At 45.4% G+C, this 25,857-nt stretch overlaps 1 protein-coding gene across 1 annotated transcript in view; it reads left to right on the top strand.

Annotated features, from left to right (window-relative positions):
* The window catches only part of LOC143982350 (arf-GAP with SH3 domain, ANK repeat and PH domain-containing protein 3-like), a 114,569-nt gene that overhangs the window by 50,973 nt on the left and 37,739 nt on the right, over nt 1-25,857 (top strand). Inside the window, exons 6-11 of the mRNA XM_077480988.1 lie at nt 3,936-4,032; nt 4,168-4,253; nt 6,824-6,899; nt 7,014-7,100; nt 7,253-7,356; nt 10,528-10,597. Coding sequence (XP_077337114.1) covers nt 3,936-4,032; nt 4,168-4,253; nt 6,824-6,899; nt 7,014-7,100; nt 7,253-7,356; nt 10,528-10,597 — 520 coding nt within the window. The remainder of the gene's footprint in view (nt 1-3,935; nt 4,033-4,167; nt 4,254-6,823; nt 6,900-7,013; nt 7,101-7,252; nt 7,357-10,527; nt 10,598-25,857) is intronic.

Below are 25,857 nucleotides of genomic sequence, written 5' to 3'. Positions count from 1 at the left end.
ACGATGAGCACTGGTAGGCGACACTGATATGCAGGACTGGGCATTTATAGGCAGCACTGATGGGCACTCATAGGCAACACTCATAGGCACTGAAAGGCTGCACTGATGAGTACTTATGGGTGGCACTGATAGGTGGCACTGCTGGGCACTGATAGGCGGCACTGCTGGGTACTGATACCTGACACTGATGGGCACTGATATGTGTCACTGATGGCATTGATAGGCATCACCTATGGCACTGGCAGGCATTGGGGATGGGCACTGATTGGTAGCTGCCTAGGCACTGATTGGCATTTCCCTGGTGGTTTAGGATGGCATAAATGGTGGTTCAGTGTGGTGGAATCCTGGTGGACCTGGGTTTACATCCGAGGGGGGGGGCTGCGCTGATAAACAATCAGCACAGACCCCACCTGTCAGGAGAGCAGCCGATCAGCTCTCCTCTACTCGCGTCTGTCAGAAGTCAGTGAGGAAAAGCCCATCAACGGGTCTTTCTGTTTACATCGTGATCAGTCGTGATTGGACACGGCTGATCACGTGGTAATAAAAAGGCCATAAATCTATCCCCTATTTTGTAGATGCAATAAATTTTGTGCAAACGAATCAATATATTCTAGATTGTAATCTCTAACAAGCAGCTGATCCCTCCTGTATTGATTTGTATTGTAAGTGTACTGTCTGCCCTCATGTTGTAAAGCGAAACGCAAACTGTTGGCGCAATATAAATCCTGTATAATAATAATAATATACGCTTATTGGGATTTTTTTTAACCAAATATATGTAGCAGAATACATATTGGCCTAAATTCCTGAAAAAATTGGTGTATTTACATTTTTTGGGGGTGGGGGGGGGGGGGGGGGGTTTATAGCAGAAAGTACATTTTCTTTTTTTTTTGTTGTTTCTCTTTTTTGTTTTCATTTTTAGAGCAAAAATAAAAATCTGCGATAGACAGACATATGACAATAAATATATGCCTTTTTGGCTGATCTGTATACCATGGTCAGTGATAAACCGCAGAGTTTCTCCAATGCTGAGAGTTCACCTAGGAGGAGACTTCCACTTCAGCCTGTATACACGCTCACATGTGTGATGCCAATTATCACGTGACCTGATCTCTGAGAACAAGTAATTATTCTCTCCAGCATAAAAGACACAACTGAGCATGTGTAGGTTGACTACTCAGCCTGTGTTAGCTGGCCTTCCCCAGATAGACAGTGCAGGGAGGGGAGGATCTATACATACAGGATAAAACACCCTTTTTACACAATGCAGAGGATTAACCCCTTAAAGTGATTGTAAAGCTTGTTATTTTTATTATTTTTATTTTTTTAAATAACAAACACGTCATACTTACCTCCGCTGTACAGTTCGTTTTGCACAGAGTGGCCCCAGTCCTCCTCTTCTGGGGTCCCTCGGCAGCGCTATCAGCTCCTCCTTGCATCGTATAACCCCCTAGGAGAAGCGCTGTCCCGGAGGTTTACCTTGCCCCCTTCTGAGTCCAGCATTTGCATCCATAGAATGTAGGACTCAGCCCCCGGCGCCCGCGTCATTGGATTTGATTGACAGCAGTGGGAGCCAGTGGCTGCGCTGCTATCAATCTATCCAATCAAGAGCCGAGAACCCCAGACAGAGAGGAAGAGCGTGGAAATTACAGGACTCAGGTGAGTAAAACGGGGGGCTGTTCACTGTCTGAAGTTTTTTCACCTTAATGCATCCTAAAAACACAAGCATGTTATGCTGCATATACAGACTGATTTTACTGTTGTTTAGAGTTTAGTAACACTTCAACATCGGGGACAATCAAAGGATTAACTGCATGCCTAGCTAATATTTCAGTGTAGTGAGGGGAGGTGCTTTTACTTGTGGAAGACATGGATCAGTGTTTCTGCTTCACAGAAACACAGGATCCAACGTCTTATGCACTCACAGAATGACAATCTGCCTTGTTTACTTAGGCAGACTGGCATTCGGTCAGTGTAATAAACGATCAGTGAGTCCTGGCGGAGATTGTGTATATATATATATATATATATATATATAATTCTAGCAGCCACCATGTGGCAGTAAATCTGCTATGGGGTGGTCGGGAAGCGGTTAAAGAAAAAATTGTGACTGGACCTGGGCATTGAAAATTGATTTGGTTTGTCTTATATCTAGAAAAGACAAATAGGATTTGTTTCTCTGGGTAATGCCGCGTACACATGATCGCACTATCTAGTGGACTTAGTCCAGCGAACAAACCTCCGGACTTTGAAGAGGAGGTCCACCGGACTTTCAGAATGAGCGGACCTGCCCACACACGACCGGACTAGGTGCGGCGGACAAACCGCTGGACTATGATCAGACCTTTGAAATGAACGGACTTGTCCACACAGAGGAAAGTCCGTTCATTTTGAATGCGGCTCCAGGTAGACGGGACTAGCTTTGGCGGCGAGATTGACACCTCGCTGGCCCCGTGACCTGGTATGGACTTAAAGGGGAAGCTCTACGCCATAAAAACGGCGTGGCCCCCCCCCCAGGTCCATATCAGACCCTTATCCGAGCATGCAGCCTGGCCGGTCAGGAAAGGGGGTGGGGACGAGCGAGCGCCCCCCCCCTCCTGAGCTGTACCAGGCCACATGCCCTCAACATGGGGGGGGGTGCTTTGGAGAAGGGGGGGGCCCTGCGGCCCCCCACCCCAAAGCTCCTTGTCCCCATTTTGATGAGAACAAGGGCCTCTTCCCGACAACCCTGGCCGTTGGTTGTCGGGGTCTGCCGGCAGGGGGCTTATCGGAATCCAGGAGCCCCTTTAATAAGGGGGGCCCAGATACCGGCCCCCCACCCTATGTAAATGAGTATGGGGTACAATGTACCCCTACCCATTCACCTTGTGAAAAAAGTGTAAATAAAACAAAACACAAGGTTTTAAAATAATCTATTCCACAGCTCCGGGCTCCCGGATTCCCATAAGCCCCCCGCCCGCAGACCCAAACAACCAACGGCCACCCCCCCTTCCCCAAAGCACCCCCCATGTTGAGGGCACGCGCCCTGGTATGGCTAAGGAGGGGGGGTGCTCGCTCGTCCCTACCCCCTTTCCTGACTGGCCGGGCTGCGTGCTCGGATAAGGGTCTGATATGGACTTTGGGGGGACCCCCATGCTGTTTTTTCGGCTTAGGGCTTCCCCTATAAGTCCATACAAGGAGACGGGGCTGGCGACGTGTCAATTTCGCCGATGGAGGCGGCGACATTGACCTCCTTTGCTAGTCCCGTCTACCTGGAGCCGCGTTCAAAATGAATGGACTTTCCTCCGTGTGCGGGCAAGTCCGTTCATTTCAAAAGTCCGGCGCACACAGACGCCCGGATTGTCCGCCAGATAGTCCCATTGTGTCTATGGGGCATAAGGCATACCTCCCATCAGCAAAAGTAGGCAGGCATAAGACATACCTCGTGCAACGCCCCACTTAAAGGGGAATTGTACAGAAAACAAGATTGGTTAAACACACAAGTGCTTTTTTTACCACTACTATTCCTTTATACTGGCGTTTGGAATTTACAAATGCAGCAATTTAGAAATCAGATGAAGGTTTAGCACTGGGAAACACTTTTTGATAGATAAAAAGTGAATTTTATATACAACTATACAGATCAGATCAAAATGAGAAACAAATGAGGAGGAAAGAGGGACAGAGGGACATTGCTCCAAATCAGGGACAGTCCCTCGAAATCAGGGACAGTTGGGAGCTATGGTGTAAGGTCTTCCATATTTTTGCTTTTTTCTGCTCTTATAAAACAGATAGAGTTGAGAACACACAGAATCTCCATATTCTTTCCTTCCTAACCACTGCTACTTTCATGGCACAATGCTTCTTGGGCGATTGTAGAACATTCCACTCTCTTTGCATGTGATAGGAATGATAAGGCTGGACTAAAATCTACAAATCTCCTTCTCTCCCTGCAGGACAAAGAAAGCTCGCTCAGGGGGGTCTCGTGCAGAATCAGACAGCACAGAGGATGCCGACAGGGAGAGAAAACTCTTTCAGCTTCACTCGTGTGAGGTGAGCAATGCACAAAATAGGCAGCAAGGTTAGGCAGGGATAGACAGGCTGTAAATAGCCTGCCGCTTCTGTGTCCTTGAAAATATATTGCCCCTTCTTATATTGCTCTTTTTCTTTATTATGCTCTTTTCCCAGTATCTTCTCAAATTAGGAGAGCTGCAATTGAAACAAGGCCCTGATTTCTTAGAGTGTCTTATCAAAGCTTTCCATGCCCAGCGAAAGTAAGTATGGCACAAAATGACAGCTAATAGCATTTCCACCTTATCTTGTGTTAGCTTCTCTACAAGGACCACTCAGTGCCGCAAGTGTCACTTCCAGGTTCCAGCCCTATGAAGTATATTGAATGGGAAGCAGCCTAACGCTGTGTGTGGGATGGGAAAAAGTAAAATACTATTTTATACCATATGTTTATTTTAACTAGATAGTATCTTTCCCCCCTGCTTTGTCATCCAGGATCATGAGAAAAACGTTATGTTTTAGGTATAATGTGAGAATAGATGTTGAGGTATATGATTAGGTACCATCGGTTGACATCTGGTATATGACACCCCCACACACTCAGACTCGGTGTCTACTGCAACCATCACACGAGATAACACAGAAGAAAAGATACGCGCACAGTGGTCTTTGCAGACTTAACCCAGAAATAGAAAGCTATTATCCACAGATCAAATACTTGTACAGTCCATACGTAGGCCATACGTAGATCGATATTCTGCCAGGTCAGCAGAGAACCGGATGAATTTTCAATCCATGTATAGGCAAGGTGGTTGTACAGAAGTCCATCTACCGATCGACTTCTGTACAACTACTCTATTGGAAAATTTCAGTTCGATTATTGCCGGCAGCACTGATTGGTGTATTGTGAAGGTGGGGTAGTCTCCTTGCTTTCAGAATACAATAGCACAGCGGGAGGATTCCCCCATCCACCTCGAATGTGTGGATGGGGGAATCGGGTTATTTTATTTTTATTTAAAAAAAATATGAATCTGCCTTAAGCCTAGTACACATGGCCCGAGTGTTGTCGGAGTTGGCCGGTTCAATAGAAACCGACATTCAGCCAATGTGTACGGCAGGAGGTCCATCAGAAGCTGGATGAACGAAGGAGCATGGCTGACAAAGGTCTGCCTACCGGCTCCCAGTCAGCGCTCTCAGCCAATGGCTAAGAGCGCTGACTGGAGTGTTCAGAACACAATAGAACAGCAGGGGAGATCACTGTACTAACATCGGATTGTTGGTACAATGGCTCACCCCCAATCCACAGGTCACCTTCTCTCCTCCCGTCCACAGTTTAACCTCTCCCCCCATCCACAGCTCACCCTCTTCCCCCCATTCAGAGCTCACCCTCCCATCCACAGGTCACCTTCTTTCATCTTGCCCACAGTTCACCCTCCCGCCCCGTCCACAGCTCACCCTGTTCCCCCTATCCAAAGCTCACCCCCCCCCCCCCCCCCATCCACAGGTCACCTCCTCTTGTCCACAGTTCACCCTCTCCCCCTGTTCACAGTTCACCCTTTCCCCCCTATCTACAGCTCACCACCCCACCATCCACATGACACCTTCTCTCCTCTTGTCCACAGCTCGCCCTCTCCCTCTGCAGCTCACAATCTCCCCCTGTCCTCAGCTCGCCCTCTCCCTCCACAGCTCACCCTCTCCTCCCCCATTCACAGCTCACCCCCCCCTCCCATCCACAGGTTACCTTTTCTACTCTTGTCCACAGTTCACCCTCTCCCCACTGTCAAATACTCACCTTCTCCCTCCCCATCCACAGCTTACCTTCTCCCCCACATTCCACAATTCACCTTAGCATGACTCCCCCCTTCCCCCATCCACAACTCTCCTTTTTACCCTCTATCAGCATGTCACCTCTGCACACCCCTCTGTCCACAGCTTGCACCTCCAGTCCACAATTACCTCTGCACCCCATCCACATTTCACGTTCGAACCCCTATGTACAGCTCACCCCAATCCACAGCTCTCAACCTCTGCAACCCTCATCTATCACCTCTGCACCCCCAGCGCCCCCCATAGCTCTCTTGTTTTTTTAAAAATGTCCCTGCCCACAGCTGTCACTTTGCACAATCTACACTCCCCCCCCCCCCCCCCCTGCTCTGGCCTCTGCAGAACAACCTCAGAGTCTTCACAGTCCCTTTGGACGACTGCAAAACTTCCTCTACCGACTCTCGTCCACAGCTCACAGCTCACCCTCTCCTCCCCTATTAACAGCTCACCCCCCCCCCCCCCCCCCATCCACGGGTCATCTTCTCTCATCTTGTTCACAGCAGCTTGCCCTCTCCCCCTATCCACAGCCCACCCTCCCCCCTGTCCAGAGCTCACCCTCCCCCTGTCCAGAGCTCATCCCCCCCCCCCCCCCCCGCCATCCATAGGTTATCTTTTCTCCTCTCGTCCACAGCTCACCCTCTCCTCCCCATCTCATCAAGCTTGCCTTTCAAGAGCTGCCTCCACCCTCGCAGAGCAACCATGGCATATCCTCACTGATACCTTCTTGCACTGTGAAGTTCCCCTCATGGCCCAGGGTGCAATTCTGTGAGCCTTCTGCTGCCAGTAACAACCTAAGACAAATTCTGGTATAACAGGGAAAATCCCCCAGACCTGCTGTTTACATGTAAGGAGCTTCTTGCATCTACATGGCGTACCAAAATGTATTGCTCCTGATTCTCCTTTATGTCATATGGTATTGCTTCTTCCCCATCAGTGTGTGTAGTGTTTGCTTTGATCTGCTCTCTAATTAAGGCTTTACATGACACTGTAATAATAATTTTGGATTTAGCTTTTTTCAGGATGGATTAAATGCTACACAAAGTCTCCTTCCTTTCATTGAGAAATTATCTACTTCTTTGCATACTGTGAGTATCATTCTCAAAGGAGTTCTGTAGGGCATTTTCTTTGATAAAGGGTATTGCCATACCTTTTGTGCTTGTTTCATTTACTAAAGGGAATGCTTTGTGATGTACTTGTAGACTCACCAGACTCAGGATGAAGAGCTAAAAAAACTTTCAGAAACTAGAGAAAATCTTCAGAAGCAACTACAATTAGAAGCTAAAGAGGTAAGGAGCTCATTAGAATTAAACACGTAACTGATAAACGTTAACAATGGAAAAGAATGTGATAGACATTTCTTCAGAAGACGTTTTGTCATATTGGAACATTTCTTTAATACACAGCCCTCAGTTTAATATTGCACTTGCTCTATTTTTAGGATGGATTAAATAGAAAAGATTCTGGATACAACTTGCACCAACAGCAAGGGGACAAACAGCATGGAACAGAGAAGTCTGGTTTTCTATATAAGAAGAGTGAAGGGTACGGCTTAATTGATTTCTATTCCATGCACTGCATATTTAGGAAATACTCAATGATACTTTGTATACACTGCAGACAAGGATTTGTATATGTACCGTACTAAAGTTAAAGTGGTTGTAAAGTCTCTAGGTTTTCACTTTAATGCATTCTATGCATTAAGGTGAAAAACCTTCTGTGCTGGGGCTGGCCCCCATGATCCCCCCCCTTTTTCTTACCTGAGCATGATCCAGCGATGTGCATGAGCGCAGCAGCTCCAGCAGCTGTAGCTCTCCTCATTTGACAGGTTGATAGCAGCAGGCGCCATTGGCTGCTGTCAATCAAAGACTGTGACATGGGGCGGGGCCAAATTTCTGGGTCAATGGACGCAGTAGCGGGACTCGGGAGCGAGCACGCACCGTGTTAGGCATTACCTAGATCCCAATTAAACATGGTTTGCTTTGAGCTGTCAGAGCTGTAAAATAGTCTGACAAGCAAATTCAGAAGATATTTTTTTTTATTAAAGGTTTTGTTTATCTTTATAAAAAAAACAACTATGCAGTCCACAAACACCATTACATAATTCTAATCTAATCCAATTTTGAAAATATGCATTTACACACCTCCCATACCTGTAGAACATTTGTGCACCATGTGAAACCTGCTCCAAATGCTTCTGATATTTTTTACAGCTCTGTCCTGTCCTCTTCTCATGGATGGCCCAGTCTTTATGATGAGCACCCCCTAGCAGTACAGGAGCACTGTCCTTTTTCCAGGCCCCGCATATGCACATTTTGCTCTCTCGCAGGGCCCCAACCACGCTCTCTGGTCCTCCTCTTCTCTGTGCCCCCCTAAAGGAAGTTGCTTCATATGGTGGCACACCTGCGGACTCACTGCCGAGCCAGGCTGTGTGCATCCATAAACACACACAGCGCAGCTCGGCCCCACCCCCTACTTACAAGAGTTGATTGGCAGGAGCAGGAGCAAACGGCCTCTGCTGCTGCCTCCATGTTCCTTTGAGGAGATAGCCGATGTACACAGGTTCATGCGTTTACCCCTGTATTATACATGGTGGTGGTTTACTATGTCTTCATTATGTTGTTTTTACTTTTTTGACCATTTTGAGATATTGGATTTTCTTATATATGCATATCTTTGATATGTACATGTGTATATAGCAATCCCTTTTTCTTTTTTTCTTTTTGTTAACCATCTCGTTTTGTGGTATATTTCCATGTTTTCCATTTTTTACATGTTTTCTCAGGGGCTTTGCATGTGTGTATGTATCTCTCCCCCCCCCCCCCCCCCCTTTTTTTGGCCACATGTGTTTGCAAGTTAAAATCATTGAATGCATCATGTGACATGTTTGAATCTGGTATTTATTTGTCAAACAATATGTGGTCATTTAGCTATGACTAAGCAACAATGATGTTGTGAAACGCGTCAGATGTGTGTCCTGCTTCTGTGGTCATATGAACGTTGACTATTCATTACAATAAAGGCTTTCGTCGGAGTGCGGCTGTCAGAATCCACTTCAATATTGCTCGTGCTGAGCCTGCCCCTTCCACTTTGAGGAGGGCGTTTTCTTCAGTGCACCACCTGGTGTGTTTCACCCTTTTGTTCTCTTGTCCTAAATGTAGCTACTGTATTTGCTGCAAAAAGTATTCCATCATTGGTCAGTACATGTAGGGTCCTACACATTTAAACGAATGGAGGACACTGGGTCTGAAAATGTGTATATACAGTTGTGCTCATAAGTTTACATACCCTGACAGAATTTATGATTTCTTGGCCATTTTTCAGAGATTATGAATGATAACGCAAAAACGTTTCTTTCACTCATAATGTTTGGCTGAAGCCATTTATTATCAATCAACTGTGTTTACGCTTTTCAAATCTTAACCCTTTCATGGCTAAGCCTATTTCTGACATTTGTTGCTTGCAAGATAAAATCCGTATTCTTTGCTAGAAAATTACTTAGAACCCCCACATATTAGATATATATATTTTATTTAGCATAGACCCTAGAGAATAAAATGGCGATTGTTGCAATATTTTATGTCACATGGTATTTTTGCAGCGATCTTTCAAGCGCAATTTTTTTGGGAAAGAAGACACTTTCATGATTTAAAAAAAAAAACGAAACCGTAAAGTTAGCCCAATTTTTTTCTATAATGTGAAAGATGATGTTATGCCAAGTAAATAAATACCTAACATGTCATGCTTTGAAATTGCGCACACTTGTGGAATGGCGACAAACTACATCAAAATATCCATAGGCAACGCTTTTTTTGCGGTTACCAGGTTAGAGTTACAGAGTAGGTCTGGTGCTAGAATTATTGCTCTCGCTCTGATGATCGCGGCAATACCTCACATGTGTGATTTGAACACCGTTTACATATGCGGGGGGTGACTTACGTATGCGTTTTCTTTGTTGCGCAAGCTCGCGGGGACGGGGGGAGCTTTAAAACATTTTTTTTCATTTTTTTTTTCTTTTTTTTCTACATTGTCTCTGGAAAAAAAAAAAACGTTGATCACTTTTATTGCTGTCACAAGGAATGTGAATCCTCGTGACAGTAATAGGTGGTGACAGGTACTCCTTATGGAGGGATCAGGGGTCTAAAAGACCCCAAATCCCTCCTTTGCACTTCAAAGTATTTCAGATCGCCAAAACCTGCGATTTATTCATATTCTCTGAAAAATGGCCAGGAAATCATAAATTCTGCTAGGGTATGTAAACTTATGAACACAACTGTATAAGATAGGCACTTTACTCTGCTTCTACAGGAGGTTTGCACTTTTACTGTAGAGGAATCTCAATGTCATCCTATGCGTCCATGCACATTAGGATGTGTAGAGACATATTTTAAGCTCAGTATTTAAACCCTTGGTGAAAAAAAAACTCTTCTGGTTTGCGTATTTGAGAGGAGTTTTCTGGTAAAAAAAAAAAAAAAGAAGCTTAATGCGTGTACAAAAAATGCGCAATATGAAGGGTTTTTTTCTGCCAAGGGAACTGGCATTTTTTTTTAAGCCCAGTGTGCATGGACCCATATTACTGAATGGTAGCTTTCTTAAGCTTTTGTTACTGCTTGATACCGTAATCTCCCACATGAAAATGCCTGTCATCTCTTTGCTGTCAGCATAACGCTTTCACATTAGACTACTTTTATTCTTGTCTTGTCATTTATTTTTTAGCATACGTAAAGTCTGGCAGAAAAGGAAATGTGGTGTAAAGTATGGGTATCTCACAATATCTCACAGTACGGTAAGTCATATTGCTTTCGAATATTACTGCATGCTCAGCATTGCTTAAAGCAGTACTAAAGGAAAATACATTTTTTATGAACAGACAGGGACTTTATTGCAGAAGAGACATGCAAAGTCTTTTTAGCAATAAAATAATCTTGTCTGCCTGCTCACGATTTTATACAGAATGTACCCTGAGTTGTGCATGTGCAGCTCAGTTTAAATTTTTAAAAGTGAAAAAATATAAGGTAAATACTGTGCTAGAGTTTCAAGTGTATATATGTATATATATATATCTATCTCTCTCTCTCTCTCTCTCTCTCTCTCTATATATATATATATATATATATATATATATATATATATATATATATATAGCTGCAACAAAAATCAAATATCTCTATAGTGCAAAAATGTGTATACAAATAAGTTACGCTTGTAACATAAGTGATCCTGTGTGACAAATAAGAAAACACAAAAGGTGCACTATTGCAACGAAAAACAAATTCTGAGTGAACAAAACGTGAAGAATCTGAATATGAAAGTCTATATGAAAAAATCTTTATCAACAGTGAAAATAGTAGTAATTGAGTCCTTGGCAGGAACAAAAATTACAGTATGATTCCAAAAGTAAAAGTAAAAAGTCCAAGAATCCTTCAACCTTCACCCGAGAACAGAAAGAGGATGAGACAGGAATAGGGGGAGGGAAATCCTAAGATCAGAAGACCAAAAACCACTCGGTGTGTGGGGACCCTTACTCGAACTGGTGGACCCCCTAAAGAGCAAGGTCTAATGCGACAGCAAATTTAGCCCTCTGCAGGGTCTAAGGAGCCTCTGTCCTCTTGGAGCACTCCAAATGCAGCGAGAATCCTCCGTGATGTCCTGATTGGGAATGGAAAGTCTGGTCTGTGGAGTGCACTGTGACACAAGTCACCAGTGCGAAGGGACAAAATACACTCCAATAGTGTAATATGGTTTAAAAAAATCGATAGCCTATTGCTAAAACAGAGCGGACAACATAAAAACAGCCGGCAAGCTTAAAAAAAACGTGAACACCCGTACATCCGAGGTCATGTGGGGCGTAATGATGTCAGTGCATAACACCGCCCTACATGTTTCGTCATACGTGATGTCTTCCTTAGTCACATTTGTATACACAGTTTAAATTTCTGGCTTGATGCCAGGGTGCTGGCATTAATAATGCTCACGCATGGGTGGGAGTGACATCATCCTGTATCATCCAATCATGATAGCTCAAGGTCAGCACCTGGAGGAAGCTGGGAAGAAGATGCTAATGAGGGAGCTTGTGGTCGTCAGACTGCTGGAGCCAAAGGAAGTATTCCTACCTTTAGCTCCACTTTAAAGTGATTGTAAATGCAGGACATTTTTTACGTTAATGCATTCCTTATATTAAGGTAAAAAATGTCCCATCAGTTGTATCGCTCCCTCAACCCGCTTATACTTACATGAGTCCTAATTCAATCAAGCACTGTGCCCATGTGCAGACGCCTTCTCCTCTCTCTCCTCACAGGACATGGAGACAGCCGCGGGGGCTCCTGTCAATCAAATCCTGTGAGGAGGGGGTGGGGCCGAGCTGCGCTGTTTGCGTTTATGATCGCACTCAGCCTCTTGTACCTTCATTAACTGCTTGCCGGCCGTCTCAAGCCGATATGCGTCGGCAGAAGGGCACATACAGGCATATTAACGTACCTGTACGTTGCCCTTTAAGAAGCAGCTTGCGAGCATGCCCACCACAAGCTCCGTGAGTGTGATCGTGGGTCCTGCGGACTTGATGTCTGCGGGGATACCACGGAGAGGAAGAACGGGGAATGTAAACAAGCATTTCTCCATTCCGCCTAGTGACAGTGACCCTAATCACAGCTCCCTGTGATCGGGAGCAGTGATCAGTGTCATGTCACACATAGCCCCTCCCCCCCACAGTTAGTGTAACTCCCTAGGACACACTTAACCCCTACAGCGCCCCCTAGTGGTTAACCCTTTCACTGCCAGTAACATTTACACAGTAATCAATACATTTTTAATCGCACTGATCGCTGTATATATGTGAATGGTCCCAAATAGTGCCAGAAGTGTCCAATCTGTCCGCCATAATGTCGCAGTCACGATAAAAATTGCTGATTGCCACTGTTACTAGTAAAAAAAATTCTAATAAAAATGCTATAAATCTATCCCCTGTTTTGTAGACGCTGTAACTTTCGCACCAATCAATAAATACTTAGTTATGTAGAAGAATACGTATCGGCCTAAAGTGAGGGAAAACATTTTTTATTTTATATCTTTTTTGGGGGTATTTATTATAGCAAAAGTAAAAAATAATGTGTTTTTTTCAAAATTGTTGCTATTTTTTTGTTTATAGCCCAAAAAAAAACCGCAGAGGTGATCAAGTACCACCAAAAGAAAGCTCTATTTGTTGGAAAAAAAGGACGCCAATTTTGTTTAGGAGCCGCGTCGCACGACCGCGCAATTGTCAGTTAAAGCGATGCAGTGCCGAATCGCAAAAAATGCTTGGGGCTGAAGTGGTTAAATGGAACCATATTGCTTCACTTAGAAGCGCCTCTCTTCTGTTTTATGCTGTTTTATTTTAGACGTGACGCTACTTGTATATATCAAGACATCGCTTGTATATCAAGTCAAAATTAAAAAAAAAAATTTTGCTTGTCGTACAAAACACTCTGAAACCAACGTTTTACTGTATATGTAAACCCTAATAATAAACTTCTCTTATTAGCTTCCCTTTGGTCTGTTAAAAGTACAACTGAAAGTGTTTTGCTACAGTATATCTGTTCAGTATAGAAAAAAAATTCCTGTTGACCTGGCAGAAATCTTGATACTTCCTCTGCATCTGCTGCATTCTTATCAGTGAGCATAATTCCCCTTTATATTATGGGGATTAAGAAGAGGGGGAATTCTGCAGTTCTAACAGTTCCTATCCCAGGGTGACAATGCTGCTCCTCCATAGAAAAAAGTGGAGCAGGTGAGCGTTTTCATACTAGAACAATAATGGGGGGGAGATTTACTAAAACTGGGGCACACAGAATCTGGTGCAACTGTGCATAGTAACCAATCAGCTTCCAGGTTTGTTGTTAAAGCTTAATGGAACAAAGTGAAGTTAGAAGCTGATTGGTTACTATGCACAGTTGCACAAGATTCTGTGTGCACCAATTTTAGTAACTCTCCCTGCTAAGTGTGTTACACTCAGGATCACTGGGTAAAAATTAAGGAACAAAGCCTTAGGCCCCTTTCACACTGACGTTCTGTTCAGGCCCGCCTGTCAGTTTTTCAGGCGGACCTGAACGGGTGCTCCATAGAGCTCTATGGAGCGTCGGATGTCAGCGGTGACATGTCCGCTGACATCCGACCCGCTCCGATCCGAAAAAGTGTGATGGAGGAAAAAGCTATTTTTCCATCCGTCTGCGGATCGGATCGGGTGACGACGGGCACTGCGGTCCGTCGTCATCCGATCTCCCATAGGGGAGAGCGGCGCTGTGACAGGTCCGTCCCTGCACAGTGAGCAGAGACAGACCTGTCCTCTCCCTGCTCAGCGTGGATCCCCGCTGAGCAAACGGATATCCACGGGGCGGATCAGAACTGATCCGCCCCGTGTGAAAGGACCCTAAGGCCTCATGCACACGAGACGCAGTTAAACGCGTGTTCAGAGGCAGTTGGACACTTTTTTCAACTGCTCCTAAACTCATTCAATGTTATCCTATGTGTCCATGCACACAGTCTCGTTTTTTGCCGTTTTTATGCAGTTGCGTTTAACCTCGTTTTTCCAGAAGCAAAAAAATGGGTTCAGACGCAAAAGTTTCCACGTTTGAGACGCAAAACGCGGCAAAACGCGGTAAAACGCGGCAAAACGCCGCTACCGCGTTTTGCCGCGTTTTCGTTTATAAGCGTTTTTAAAGGTGACCTTTTTTTTTACATTAAAAATCTCAGAAATGATTGCAAATGATGAAAAACCATTAGAAAAATATTTTAAACAATTACAATTGCAAGTGGACAATCCACAACTTGTGGCAAGTGACATGGCAGGTGGCAAGTGACGTGGCAAGTGGACAATCCACAACTTGTGGCAAGTGACATGGCAGGTGGCAAGTGGTGTGGCAAGTGGACAATCCACAACTTGTGGCAAGTGACGTGGCAGGTGAAGTGGCAAGTGACGTGGAAAGTGGACAATCCACAACTTGTGGCAGGTGACGTGGCAAGTGACCTGGCAGGTGACGCGGCAAGTGACCTGGCAGGTGACGTGGCAACTGTAAAATCCACAACTTGTGGCAGGTGACTGGCATGTGACGTGGCAAGTGGACAATCCATAACTTGTGGCAGGTGACGTGGCAAGTGACGTGGCAAGTGGACAATCCACTTGTGGCAGGGGACGTGGCAAGTGACGTGGCAAGTGGACAATCCACAACTTGTGTCAGGTGACGTGGCAAGTGACGTGGCAAGTGGACAATCCACAACTTGTGGCAAGTGATGTGGCAAGTGGACAATCCACTTGTGGCAGGTGACGTGGCAGGGGACGTGGCAAGTGACGTGGCAAGTGGACAATCCACAACTTGTGGCAGGTGACGTGGCAGGTGACGTGGAAAGTGATGTGGCAAGTGGACAATCCACAACTTGTGGCAAGTGATGTGGCTGGTAACATGGCAAGTGGACAATCCACAACTTGCTGCAGGTGACGTGGCAGGTGAAGTGGAAAGTGATGTGGCAAGTGGACAATCCACAACTTGTGGCAGGTGATGTGGCTGGTGACGTGGCAAGTGGACAATCCACAACTTGTGGCAGTTGGCATGGCAGGTGACGTGGAAAGTGGACAATCCACATCTTGTGGCAAGTGACGTGGCAGGGGATGTGGCAAGTGACGTAGCAAGTGGACAATCCACAACTTGTGGCAGGTGACGTGGCAGGTGATGTGGCAAGTGACGTGGCAGGTGATGTGCCAAGTGGACAATCCACATCTTGTGGCAAGTGACGTGGCAGCTGACGTGGCAAGTGACGTGGCAAGTGGACAATCCATAACTTGTGGCAGGTGACGTGGCAAGTGACATGGCAAGTGGACAATCCACTTGTGGCAGGGGCGTGGCAAGTGACGTGGCAAGTGGACAATCCACTTGGGGCAGGGGATGTGGCAAGTGACGTGGCAAGTGGACAATCCACAACTTGTGTCAGGTGACGTGGCAAGTGACGTGGCAAGTGGACAATCCACAACTTGTGGCAGGTGATGTGGCAAGTGATGTGGCAAGTGGACAATCCACTTGTGGCAGGTGACGTGGCAGGTGACGTGGCAGGGGACGTGGGAAGTGACGTGGCAAGTGGACAATCCACAACTTGTGGCAGGTGACATGGCAGGTGAAGTGGAAAGTGATGTGGCAAGTGGACAATCCACATCTTGTGGCAGGTGATGTGGCTGGTGACGTGGCAAGTGGACAATCCACAACTTGTGGCAGGTGGCATGGCAGGTGACGTGGAAAGTGGACAATCCACATCTTGTGGCAAGTGACGTGGCAGGTGATGTGGCAAGTGATGTAGCAAGTGGACAATCCACAACTTGTGGCAGGTGACGTGGCAGGTGATGTGGCAAGTGATGTGGCAAGTGATGTGCCAAGTGGACAATCCAGATCTTGTGGCAAGTGACGTAGCAGCTGACGTGGCAAGTGACGTGGCAAGTGGACAATCCAAAACTTGTGGCAGGTGATGTGGCAGGTGACGTGGCAAGTGGACAATCCACAACTTGTGGCAGGTGACATGGCAAGTGACGTGGCAAGTGGACAATCCACAACTTGTGGCAAGTGACATGGCAGGTGGCAAGTGATGTGGCAAGTGGACAATACACAACTTGTGACAGGTGACGTGGCAAGTGACGTGGCAGGTGATGTGGCAAGTCACGTGGCAAGTGGAAATCCACAACTTGTGGCAGGTGATGTGGCTGGTGACGTGGCAAGTGGACAATCCACAACTTGTGGCAGGTGACGTGGCAAGTGGACAATCCACAACTTGTGGCAAGTGACGTGGCAGGTGACGTGGCAAGTAGCCAATCCACATCTTGTGACAAGTGACGTGGCAGGTGATGTGGCAAGTGACGTGGCAAGTAGACAATCCACAACTTGTGGCAGGTGATGTGGCAAGTGACGTGGCAGGTGATGTGGCAAGTCACGTGGCAAGTGGACAATCCACAACTTGTGGCAGGTGATGTGGCTGGTGACGTGGCAAGTGGACAATCCACAACTTGTGGCAGGTGGCATGGCAGGTGACGTGGAAAGTGGACAATCCACATCTCGTGGCAAGGGACGTGGCAGATGATGTGGCAAGTGACGTGGCAAGTGGACAATCCACAACTTGTGGCAGGTGACGTGGCAGGTGATGTGCCAAGTGGACAATCCCCAACTTGTGGCAAGTGACGTGGCAAGTGACGTGGCAAGTGGACAATCCAAAACTTGTGGCAGGTGACGTGGCAAGTGACGTGGCAGGTGATGTGGCAAGTGGACAATCCACAACTTGTGGCAGGTGACGTGGCAGTTGGACAATCCACAACTTGTGGCAGATGACGTGGCAAGTGACGTGGCAGGTGATGTGGCAAGTCACGTGGCAAGTGGACAATCCACAACTTGTGGTAGGTGCCGTGGCAAGTGACACGCTAAATACAAGTACACTGCAGCTCTCACAGCTGCTGCTACTCACTCTGGTCTCACAAAATTGCTGAAATAGTTAATAATACTGTTTTTTGAGCTGGGGAGGGTCTATGATGTTAGCTTAACTAAACGCTTCTAGACGCAAACGCGGTAAAACGCCGCTAAATCGCGGTTAAAAAATGGCGGCAAAACACGCATTTCTAAACGCCGGTTTCAGCTTTTAAAAACATGTGTCCAGCAGAGTTTGCATCTGCGTCTCGTGTGCATGAAGCCTAAAGAAAAATAATGCAGTCCCTACATCTATTGTATATTACAGTTTTGTTCTTGGATTTTGTTCACTTTAATGAGCATATAAGGTTTCCACTATATATATATATATATATATATATATATATATATATATATATATATATATATATATATATAGTATACACGTTTTTATTTTAGGTTAAACACTCATTAATAAGATAACTAACATCAAGCTGGCGAGACCATACATGCTTTAATATTTCTATACAAATCCTAAATGTTTTCTTTAGAAATGCTTGTATTTTATAATTAACCCACTAAACCAGAAAAGCCTCGGAAAATGCAGCTTTATGCGCTGTGCCTGGCCTAAGGAAGATTATGAGGGATGGGATTCAGTGCATGGAGGATTTCATTTAGTGCCTTACAGCAATAATTCATCTTTTCATAGATCCTGAATGCACAATTCCAACATACCATTAAATTAATTCATTATGTGTGTCATGCACCGTACCCCATGGATTTAGGAAACAAGTTTTGCTTTGAACATTTCTTGTTTAGGAGTAAAGTTTATCATGTACAGATGTCAAGCTTGATCTAAAAATAAAAAGTGATTTGACTCTCAGTAGTAAAACATGTTTTTATATCCTCCTTACATTTATTTTTTGTTTAAACAGACAATAGCATGGTCACATTTTTTGTTCCTATATATTGATTGTAAAGTTCAGTGGTCTCCAGGTGGCGGCCCAGGGGCCAGATGCACCCCTTTGCTTGCTTTTATTTGGCCCTTGGGGCACTGTTTTATTCACTGACACCAATGAAGGATACAGTTCCTCTCAAAGACAAACGATGGGGTGCAATTCCTACCAATGTCACCAATGATGGGGCACAGTTCCTCCCCATGACACCAATAATGATGGACAATTCCTCCCAATGACACCAATGATGGTGCACTATTCCTCCCAATGATTGGGCACAATTCATCCCAATGTCACCAATGATGGGGCATGATTCCTCCAAATGATGGGGAACTATTCCTCCCAATGACACCAATGAAGGGGAACAATTCCTACCAATGATGGTGCACTATTCCTCCCAATGATAGGGCACAATTCCTCCAAATGACACCAATGATGGGGAACAATTCCTCCCAGTGACATCAATGATGGGGCACAATTCCTCCCACTGACACCAGTCATGGGGTATTGTTTACTCCCACTGATACTGGGACATTTTGGAATCCCCAGTGGCCATGATCCAGCCCCCTAAAGTCTGAAGGGTAATAAACTGGTCCTTTGTTTAGAAAGTTTGGAGACTCCTGGTATAGTTTAAAGTTGATTTCTACTAAAGACATTTATTTTTTATTTTTAGATTGAGTGGAGTAGGACTAAAGTCTTTGCATCTGTTAGTATTTGTATCTGCATTGGGAAGATTTTCCCTTACTTCTTGATGACCACTTGGGGCCCTTTCACACTCCTCTGTAGCAAAATTGTGGTACAAACACATATGCATTTTTACTGCGATTTGGATGTGTTTCAGATGCGTTTCTGGTGCATTCTTGGGTTGCCTGCACCTGTGAAAAATGGACAGCACCAAGATAAAAAGTGCTGGGGACAGGGGGCAGCCCTGCCTAGTACCCTGAAATATAGGAGATGAGTTGGAGAAGAAGCCTGCATATTTTACAGATGCTGACGTTGAGGAATAGAGGGCTTGGATCCACGATAGGAAGTGTGTCCCAAATCCCCACCAAATCAGAACATATTGGAGGTAGTCCCAAGAATGCTTTATAAATATCCAGAGAGAGCAAAACGCCTGGGATTTTTACACTGACAGAGGATATGGAGAAGGTGGATTACTTTGCAGACGTTATCTCCTGCTTGACATCCAGGCACAAAACCCACCTGGCCCCTATGATGAGAATCTGAAGGTATTTGTTGACTCGTGTGCTTAGAATTTTCCCCAAAGCCTTCAGGTCAACATTAAACAGAGAAATAGGACAAAAAGATTGTGAGTCAGTGGCCTCCTAAGATGATTTGGGGATCATAGAGATGTGAGCCTTAAGTGAGCCTGGTGAAGGTCATGCTCCATCATGCCATGAGTTGAAATAAGAGGTCAGGTAGGGTGTGAGTAAGGTTGCAAATGTTTTGTAATACAGACCGGTGAATTCATCCGGGCCTTGGATGGCTTAAGAGATTTGATATCTTGGGCGACCTCCTGCTAAGAGATGGGTGCGTTCAGTGTGTCTTGGGCCATCAAGGACAACAAAGGAAGACTAAATGTTTGAAAAAGCTCTCAGCCTTGCCCAGATCAAAAGAGGCAGGTCTGCTGTATAGGGACGACAGAAAGGAAGCCAAACTAGAGAACTGAAATGATAATCTTGTGCACCAGTGGCAGGGAGCTAAGATGCAGGAACACATGATCTATTCTGCAAAAACTCTGAGATGAGGATTAGAGAAAAAGGTGAATTCCCGAGAAGACGTATTTTGCTCGCACCGCACGTCCACCAGGCCATATGATTGAAAGAGAGTGCACAGAGCTTGTTCTTGAGAGGCATTGTGGGGTGGAGGTACTTCCCTGGAGCTTTGCCTGTCTAGAGTAGAATTGAAGACACAGTGCCTGGTAGCAGCTTGAAGCAGGGGCGTAATAACCCACCATGGTGACCTCTTGATCCCACAGGGTGCCTTTGAAGAGCAGATATCTACCCCTAGGGTCCGCTATCTCCGTAGAGAACTTCAATGGGAGATTACGCCAAAACACCATCAGCATCCCTCTGTGCGTCTCGGAAGCGGAGACCATGTAAAACACTGGATAATGGGAGGACAAATACCTGGGAGATGAGGATTGGGAGAACCTGGTTTCCTGCAGACAGACTACATCTATGAATTGAGATTTTAAGTGGCGGAAGACCTTTAACTGTTTGATGGGAGAATTAAACCCATGGATAATTTGTGAGAATAGTTTCAACACATTGTGCGCCATCTTTTGGGAGAGACAGAAATCATATAATCATAGAAAATTGCACTTGCCAAATACCTACCCTGATCTCCTGATGAGGCCCTTTGAGTCCGAGAGGAGAAGGGAAAAGAGGGGGGTAGAAGAGAAAGAAAGAGTGGGAGGAAAGATGAGAGAAAAGCATGGTTTTTAGTACACAATCACCACGAAGAACACCTGAGGGAGGTCAATAGTAGTGGTCCCCAACCATGGCTCCCACTCAGGGGCGCCACGGAGCCTCCAGTGACACGAACTACCCCCAGCGGGGGGTGAGGGCCCACCGAGGCACAGGGCAATAATCCAACTGGAAGACCACTGATATGGGCACAGCACTGATATCACTGATACAGCAGATCTTTCAGCTAAGTTATACAAGGATAAAAATAGTGCATGTGAAAGTTCTCGGCTTAGGCCTCCAAAGAGGCTCAGATGCCACCTGAGGTACAGCTCCCATCCAACCTCCCAGGTGCCTGGAGCCAGGGTAAAAGGTAGTAATAAGACCCAAGTCAAGACCCTAGATTCATCAGGAAGGACCTGAGTAATAACATTAGTCCTGGGAGGGCCAGTCCACTAGTAAAGCAACAGGCCAACAAAGGAATATATAGGACCTGCTAAATTGGTCATTAGTGCTATACAAAAAAAATAAAAAGTAAATAGATAAAAAGGGGGAAAAAAAGGGGTACAGTCATTGCAAGTCAAGCAGGAAACGTCTGCTCAACAGGGGTAAACCACATCTGGGGAGCGAGTAATGCCGCGTACACACGACCGGACTTTTCAAAATCAAAGGTCCAACAGGGAACAATTCTGGCAGACCATTCGATCGTGTGTGGGCTGCAGCGGACTTTTGATTTGCAAAAATCCGACAGACTTTAGAAATGGAACATGTTTCAAATTTTTCCGCCGGACCCAGTTCCTACCGAGAAATCCGCTCGTGTGTATGCTAGTCCGACGGACAAAAACCGACTCGAGGGCAGCTATTTGCTGCTGGCTATGAACTTCCTTATTCTAGTCCGGTTGTACGTCATCACGTTCGAATCCGTCGGACTTTGGTGTGATTGTGTGTGGCCAAGTCCGTTCATTTGGAAAGTCCGTCAGAACTCTGTCAGAACTCCGTCAGAACTCTGTCAAAAGTCTGTCGGACCTAGTCCCTCGAAAAGTCCAGTCGTGTGTACGTGGCATTAGTCAGCTTCGCAGAAGAGGAGTAGCAGGCTGGCTCACCCGTTCCATCATTCATCCTGGGTCGGAGCGAGGGGATCTTGAAGGCGGTGGGGTGATAGGAAGGGCCCATTTACGGCAGCCGACTAACTCCCACTCACAGCCCAACTGCTTGGAGGAAGGCTGGGGACCCAAGGCCCTCACCTGGCTGTGAAGAGCTGGTACTCGTGCCCTTGGAAGCATAAATCAGGCTTGTCGCATGCTGCCTTAAGGAGGGTCTCCTTGGTGCAAAAGTATGTGAAGTTGATGATAATGTCTCTCCTTGGCCCCAGAGCCCTGTGGATGCGATCAAACTCCATACGCTCTATAGGGATGGCTGGAACCAGTTCCTGGAACAGGGCAGTGGCAATGGAGGTTAGGTCATCAATGGTTTCTGGGAGGCCTGCAGGCTGAGATTCCCCCATCGGGACCTATTCTCATATTCCTCCAATTCCAAAAGGGCTGCGTCCAGTTGCTTACGAAGGTCCTGCAGATCCTGCTCATGGTGGTCTATCACAGTCACTGCAGCATCCATTCTGTTTTCTAGAGCATTTGTGCAACTGCCTAGCTCCCGGATCTCTTTTGTTAGGTGTGTAGCCAGCTTTGAGGTGGCAGCAGATAATTCACACTGAAGCATGGTTTTAAAACTGGCCAGCAGGTTTGCATCTCTCAGTGCTGGTGTTGGATAAGGCTGCTGGGCCCCATGCAGGCTCTCTGTGTCTGAGCAAGCATCTGGCTCACCTGATAGTGATGGGAGTGAGGGCTCCATGTCAGAGGCCTGTATCTCAAGGCAGGACGTCTGATGGGAAGGCCGTGGAATTTGTGCGTGCAGCGTGCTTCGTGATGGAGCTCCGTGTCGTGCGCCCTTTCTGCGCCCCATCCGATCCGGGGGGGGGGGGACGGGGACAGAGGATGCTATGCCCGCTGAAGGCAGGGAGAAGAGCTCACCAGGTGGCTTTATTACGGCCGATGTGGTTAGTAGTGGATGAGCGTCATTACCTCGTGGCCATCTTAGTGCGCTGCAGAACTTTTCAAAATGCACCGCACCTGTAACGCAGTGGTATGAAAAGTCCCATAGGATTTAAAGGGAAACATTTTTTCTGTGTTTATCTTGCAAGGTAATGACACTATCAGTGTGAAGGGGCCCTAAGGCATGGGTTAGAGTTGAACTGTTTCCTAGCTTTGAAATCTATTGTAAATGTATTTCAATGGTGAGTCCACAGGAACTACTGGCCCTGCTACCAAGTTTTAGTGGATTCTTCATAAGGATATAACTGTATCACTCCTGAGAGGAGAAAGAGCAAACACAGCAATGCCCAGGTGGTCACTGGAACAGGAAGTGACAGCAATGAAAACCTGCTAGAAGGTATAATCTTTCCAAATTATATACAAAACTTTAAGGAGTATATATGCCCAAAACCAAAAATATATTATATTGCTCCTTACCGGATATGATGGCTGCATATGTTTTCTTATTGCAAAGTTTTCCCCTGGGCTGAAAACATACTCACCATTCTGTACCAGGACAACACAGAAACAAGATAGGACTATAGAACCCCACTCCTCCACTACTATGCATAACATAGAGACGTAGTATGGTATGGTATTGTGACCATAAGCGGACAGCAAAGGCCTCAGAGCGCGGGCAGGATGACAGCACCCAGCTCCGAGTACCATCTCAAAACGCCGAGTGGCAGGCCTTGCAAATGGAGGCACCACCCTCTCTCACTTCCTCTTTTACCCCTCCTCCTCTCTTTCACCCTCTCTCTCACACCCCCTCACCCCTTACCCCCTCTTTTTCTAATCCCCCTCTCTCTCTCTCTCACCCTTACTTCCATCCCCCCTTTCTCTTACCCTCCTTCTCTCTCTTCCCCCTCCCCTCGCCCCTCTCTCTCCTACCCCCTCACCCTCTCTCCCCTCCCCCCTCTCTCTCTGGGACTTGACTGTGAGCGGGCACTCAGGGGGCCCCATGATCTTACTTTGGCCATGGCCCCATGAGCTGTCAGTCTGCCCCTGCACCAGACTGCACAAAAAGTAGTTCATGCATTGTTTTTTTGTAAAATGCACCAAATCACATGGTATTGCAGTACCATGGGATCTGGTGCCCGCAAACGCACTGTGTTTGCGATCTGTGTTTGGGATACCGTTAATGTATTTTCACCCACAGCAGCTCGCAAAGGCAGTGCATTTTGAACATGGTGCAGAAAAGGCACATGGAACGCACCAATGTGTTCTGGTGGGAACCAACCCTTAAACACTTGAAAACTCTTGTGGCTATACATTCATAAGTTTATTTCCGTGTGACTTTGTTGGATTCTATTTAGCCCTCTGTGTTTTCTGGCCACTGGAAGAAGGGTTATAAGCAGGAACAGATCATGGTGATAGACTAGATTCACCTACTCTATTTAAAGTATAACTAATGGCAAAACATTTTTTTAAGTTTTAGTGGAGTGGAGAGGAATTAGAACCCCTGTCAGTCTCTATTGCTGTCTGTGCCCACGTTAAGGAAATTCACCCTCTCTATTTGTCCTGTTTGCCATTATCATTGAAAGTGAAAGTAAAAGAAAATCCCAAATTATGGTGTCAGATGTTCATACTGAAATATTAACAATATTATATTTATGGAATTATGCAAAAAATCTATGGTTTAGGAGATTTTCACTTCTTTCCAAATCAAACAAATTAATTCAAATTTGTTTTATCCATGCTAGTTTGAAGACAAGAATGAATACATCGATGTGCTAAAAAATATATATTGAATAAAAATTCAGTGTAAAATAATATCAAATATAATTTATGATAATACAAAAAATATTACTTCAAATATCAAATGTATGGGTAATACAGATGATGAAAAATTTTACCACAAGCTCTCGTTACAAAATACCATGTCTACATTTCACAATGGCTTATTCTGTGGCTTTACAGACTTATGAAAACAAACTAGGTGTTGAATTTAACACGTGTTTTTTTCTCAAAACAAAGACCTTCAAGCTTAAGGCCTCATTCACACGAGGCAGATCCGCTCAGCAGAGTCCGCCAGCACAGCAGAAGATCTCTCCATTGATCTCCACTGGGAGGTCCGTCTCTGCTCACTGATCGCGGAGGGGCCTATCAGAGCACTACTGATTCCTATGGAGGGATCGGATGAAAATGGACAGCATGTCTGTTTTCATCAGATCTCATCCGATCTGCCAGGATGGATATGAACGTATCGCCACACATCTGATTTTAGCAGATCAGAGTGGATCGGATGCCAGCGGATATGGTCACCGATGACATCCGTCGCTCCATAGACCTCATGGAGCATCCGTTCAGGTGTGCCTAAAAAACTGACAGGCAGACCTGAACGGTCCGTCCCTGTGAAAGGAGCCTAAAACTCTTTTACAGTATATGGACAATTTTGTTAACCATATAAAACTGGTAATTTAACCAAAACTTATTTTAAATAAAGATAAATTTAGGCTGAATCTGGTTCAACACATACTACAACTAATCCAATTCTAAGAATTTGAAGTCAGTTTTGTTGAGATATAACAAGATATGTATCTTTGTTTAAAAGTGAAACATTCGTACTGCAGTTAGAATTCAATTCATTTCAAAACTGACACAACCAACATTGATTGGGTTAGTTAAGCATATGCTCAAACAACTTCAATTACTGAAAAGGTAAAAATATAAATGAATACTTTACCAGAGAGTAAGACTCTTTTGTTTTGAGGGATATCAGCTGGGTGTCCCAAAGCATATCTTTTACCCTCTTTCTTACTTCTCTCCGCTCTGTTTTTCTCCTCTTATCTCCCCGTCCTCAAGATCCCCTTTGGCTATGTGTCTTCAATCTATGTCCCCCCAGGAATGGGCGTGGAAATGCCTTTCATGTCGGAAGTGACACCAAACACTTTATTTCCTGCCCAAAAATCTATAGGTGCAATATCAAATTTTTATTCACAGTGTCCAATTGGTGGCAAAATTGTATAGAAAATGTACTTTATTTAATTCCTGAATAACCTTTTTACTTAAGCTAAGAAAAAGAACATAAAATATCAAAAACTGTAGGTGTAAGTGGGGTTGAAAAAATGACACAAGTCCATCAAGTCCAACCTATGTGTGTGATTATATGTCAGTATTACATTGTATATTCCTGTATGTTTCGCTGTGCTTGTGCTTATCTAATAATTTTTTGAAACAATCGATGCCC

The sequence above is a fragment of the Lithobates pipiens genome, unplaced genomic scaffold (genome assembly GCF_037356315.1).
Source record: "Lithobates pipiens isolate NorthernLeopardFrog02 unplaced genomic scaffold, aLitPip1_a1.2 Scaffold_16, whole genome shotgun sequence".
In the NCBI taxonomy this organism is placed as follows: Eukaryota; Metazoa; Chordata; class Amphibia; order Anura; family Ranidae; genus Lithobates; species Lithobates pipiens.
This window is presented reverse-complemented; position numbering and strand designations above follow the sequence as displayed.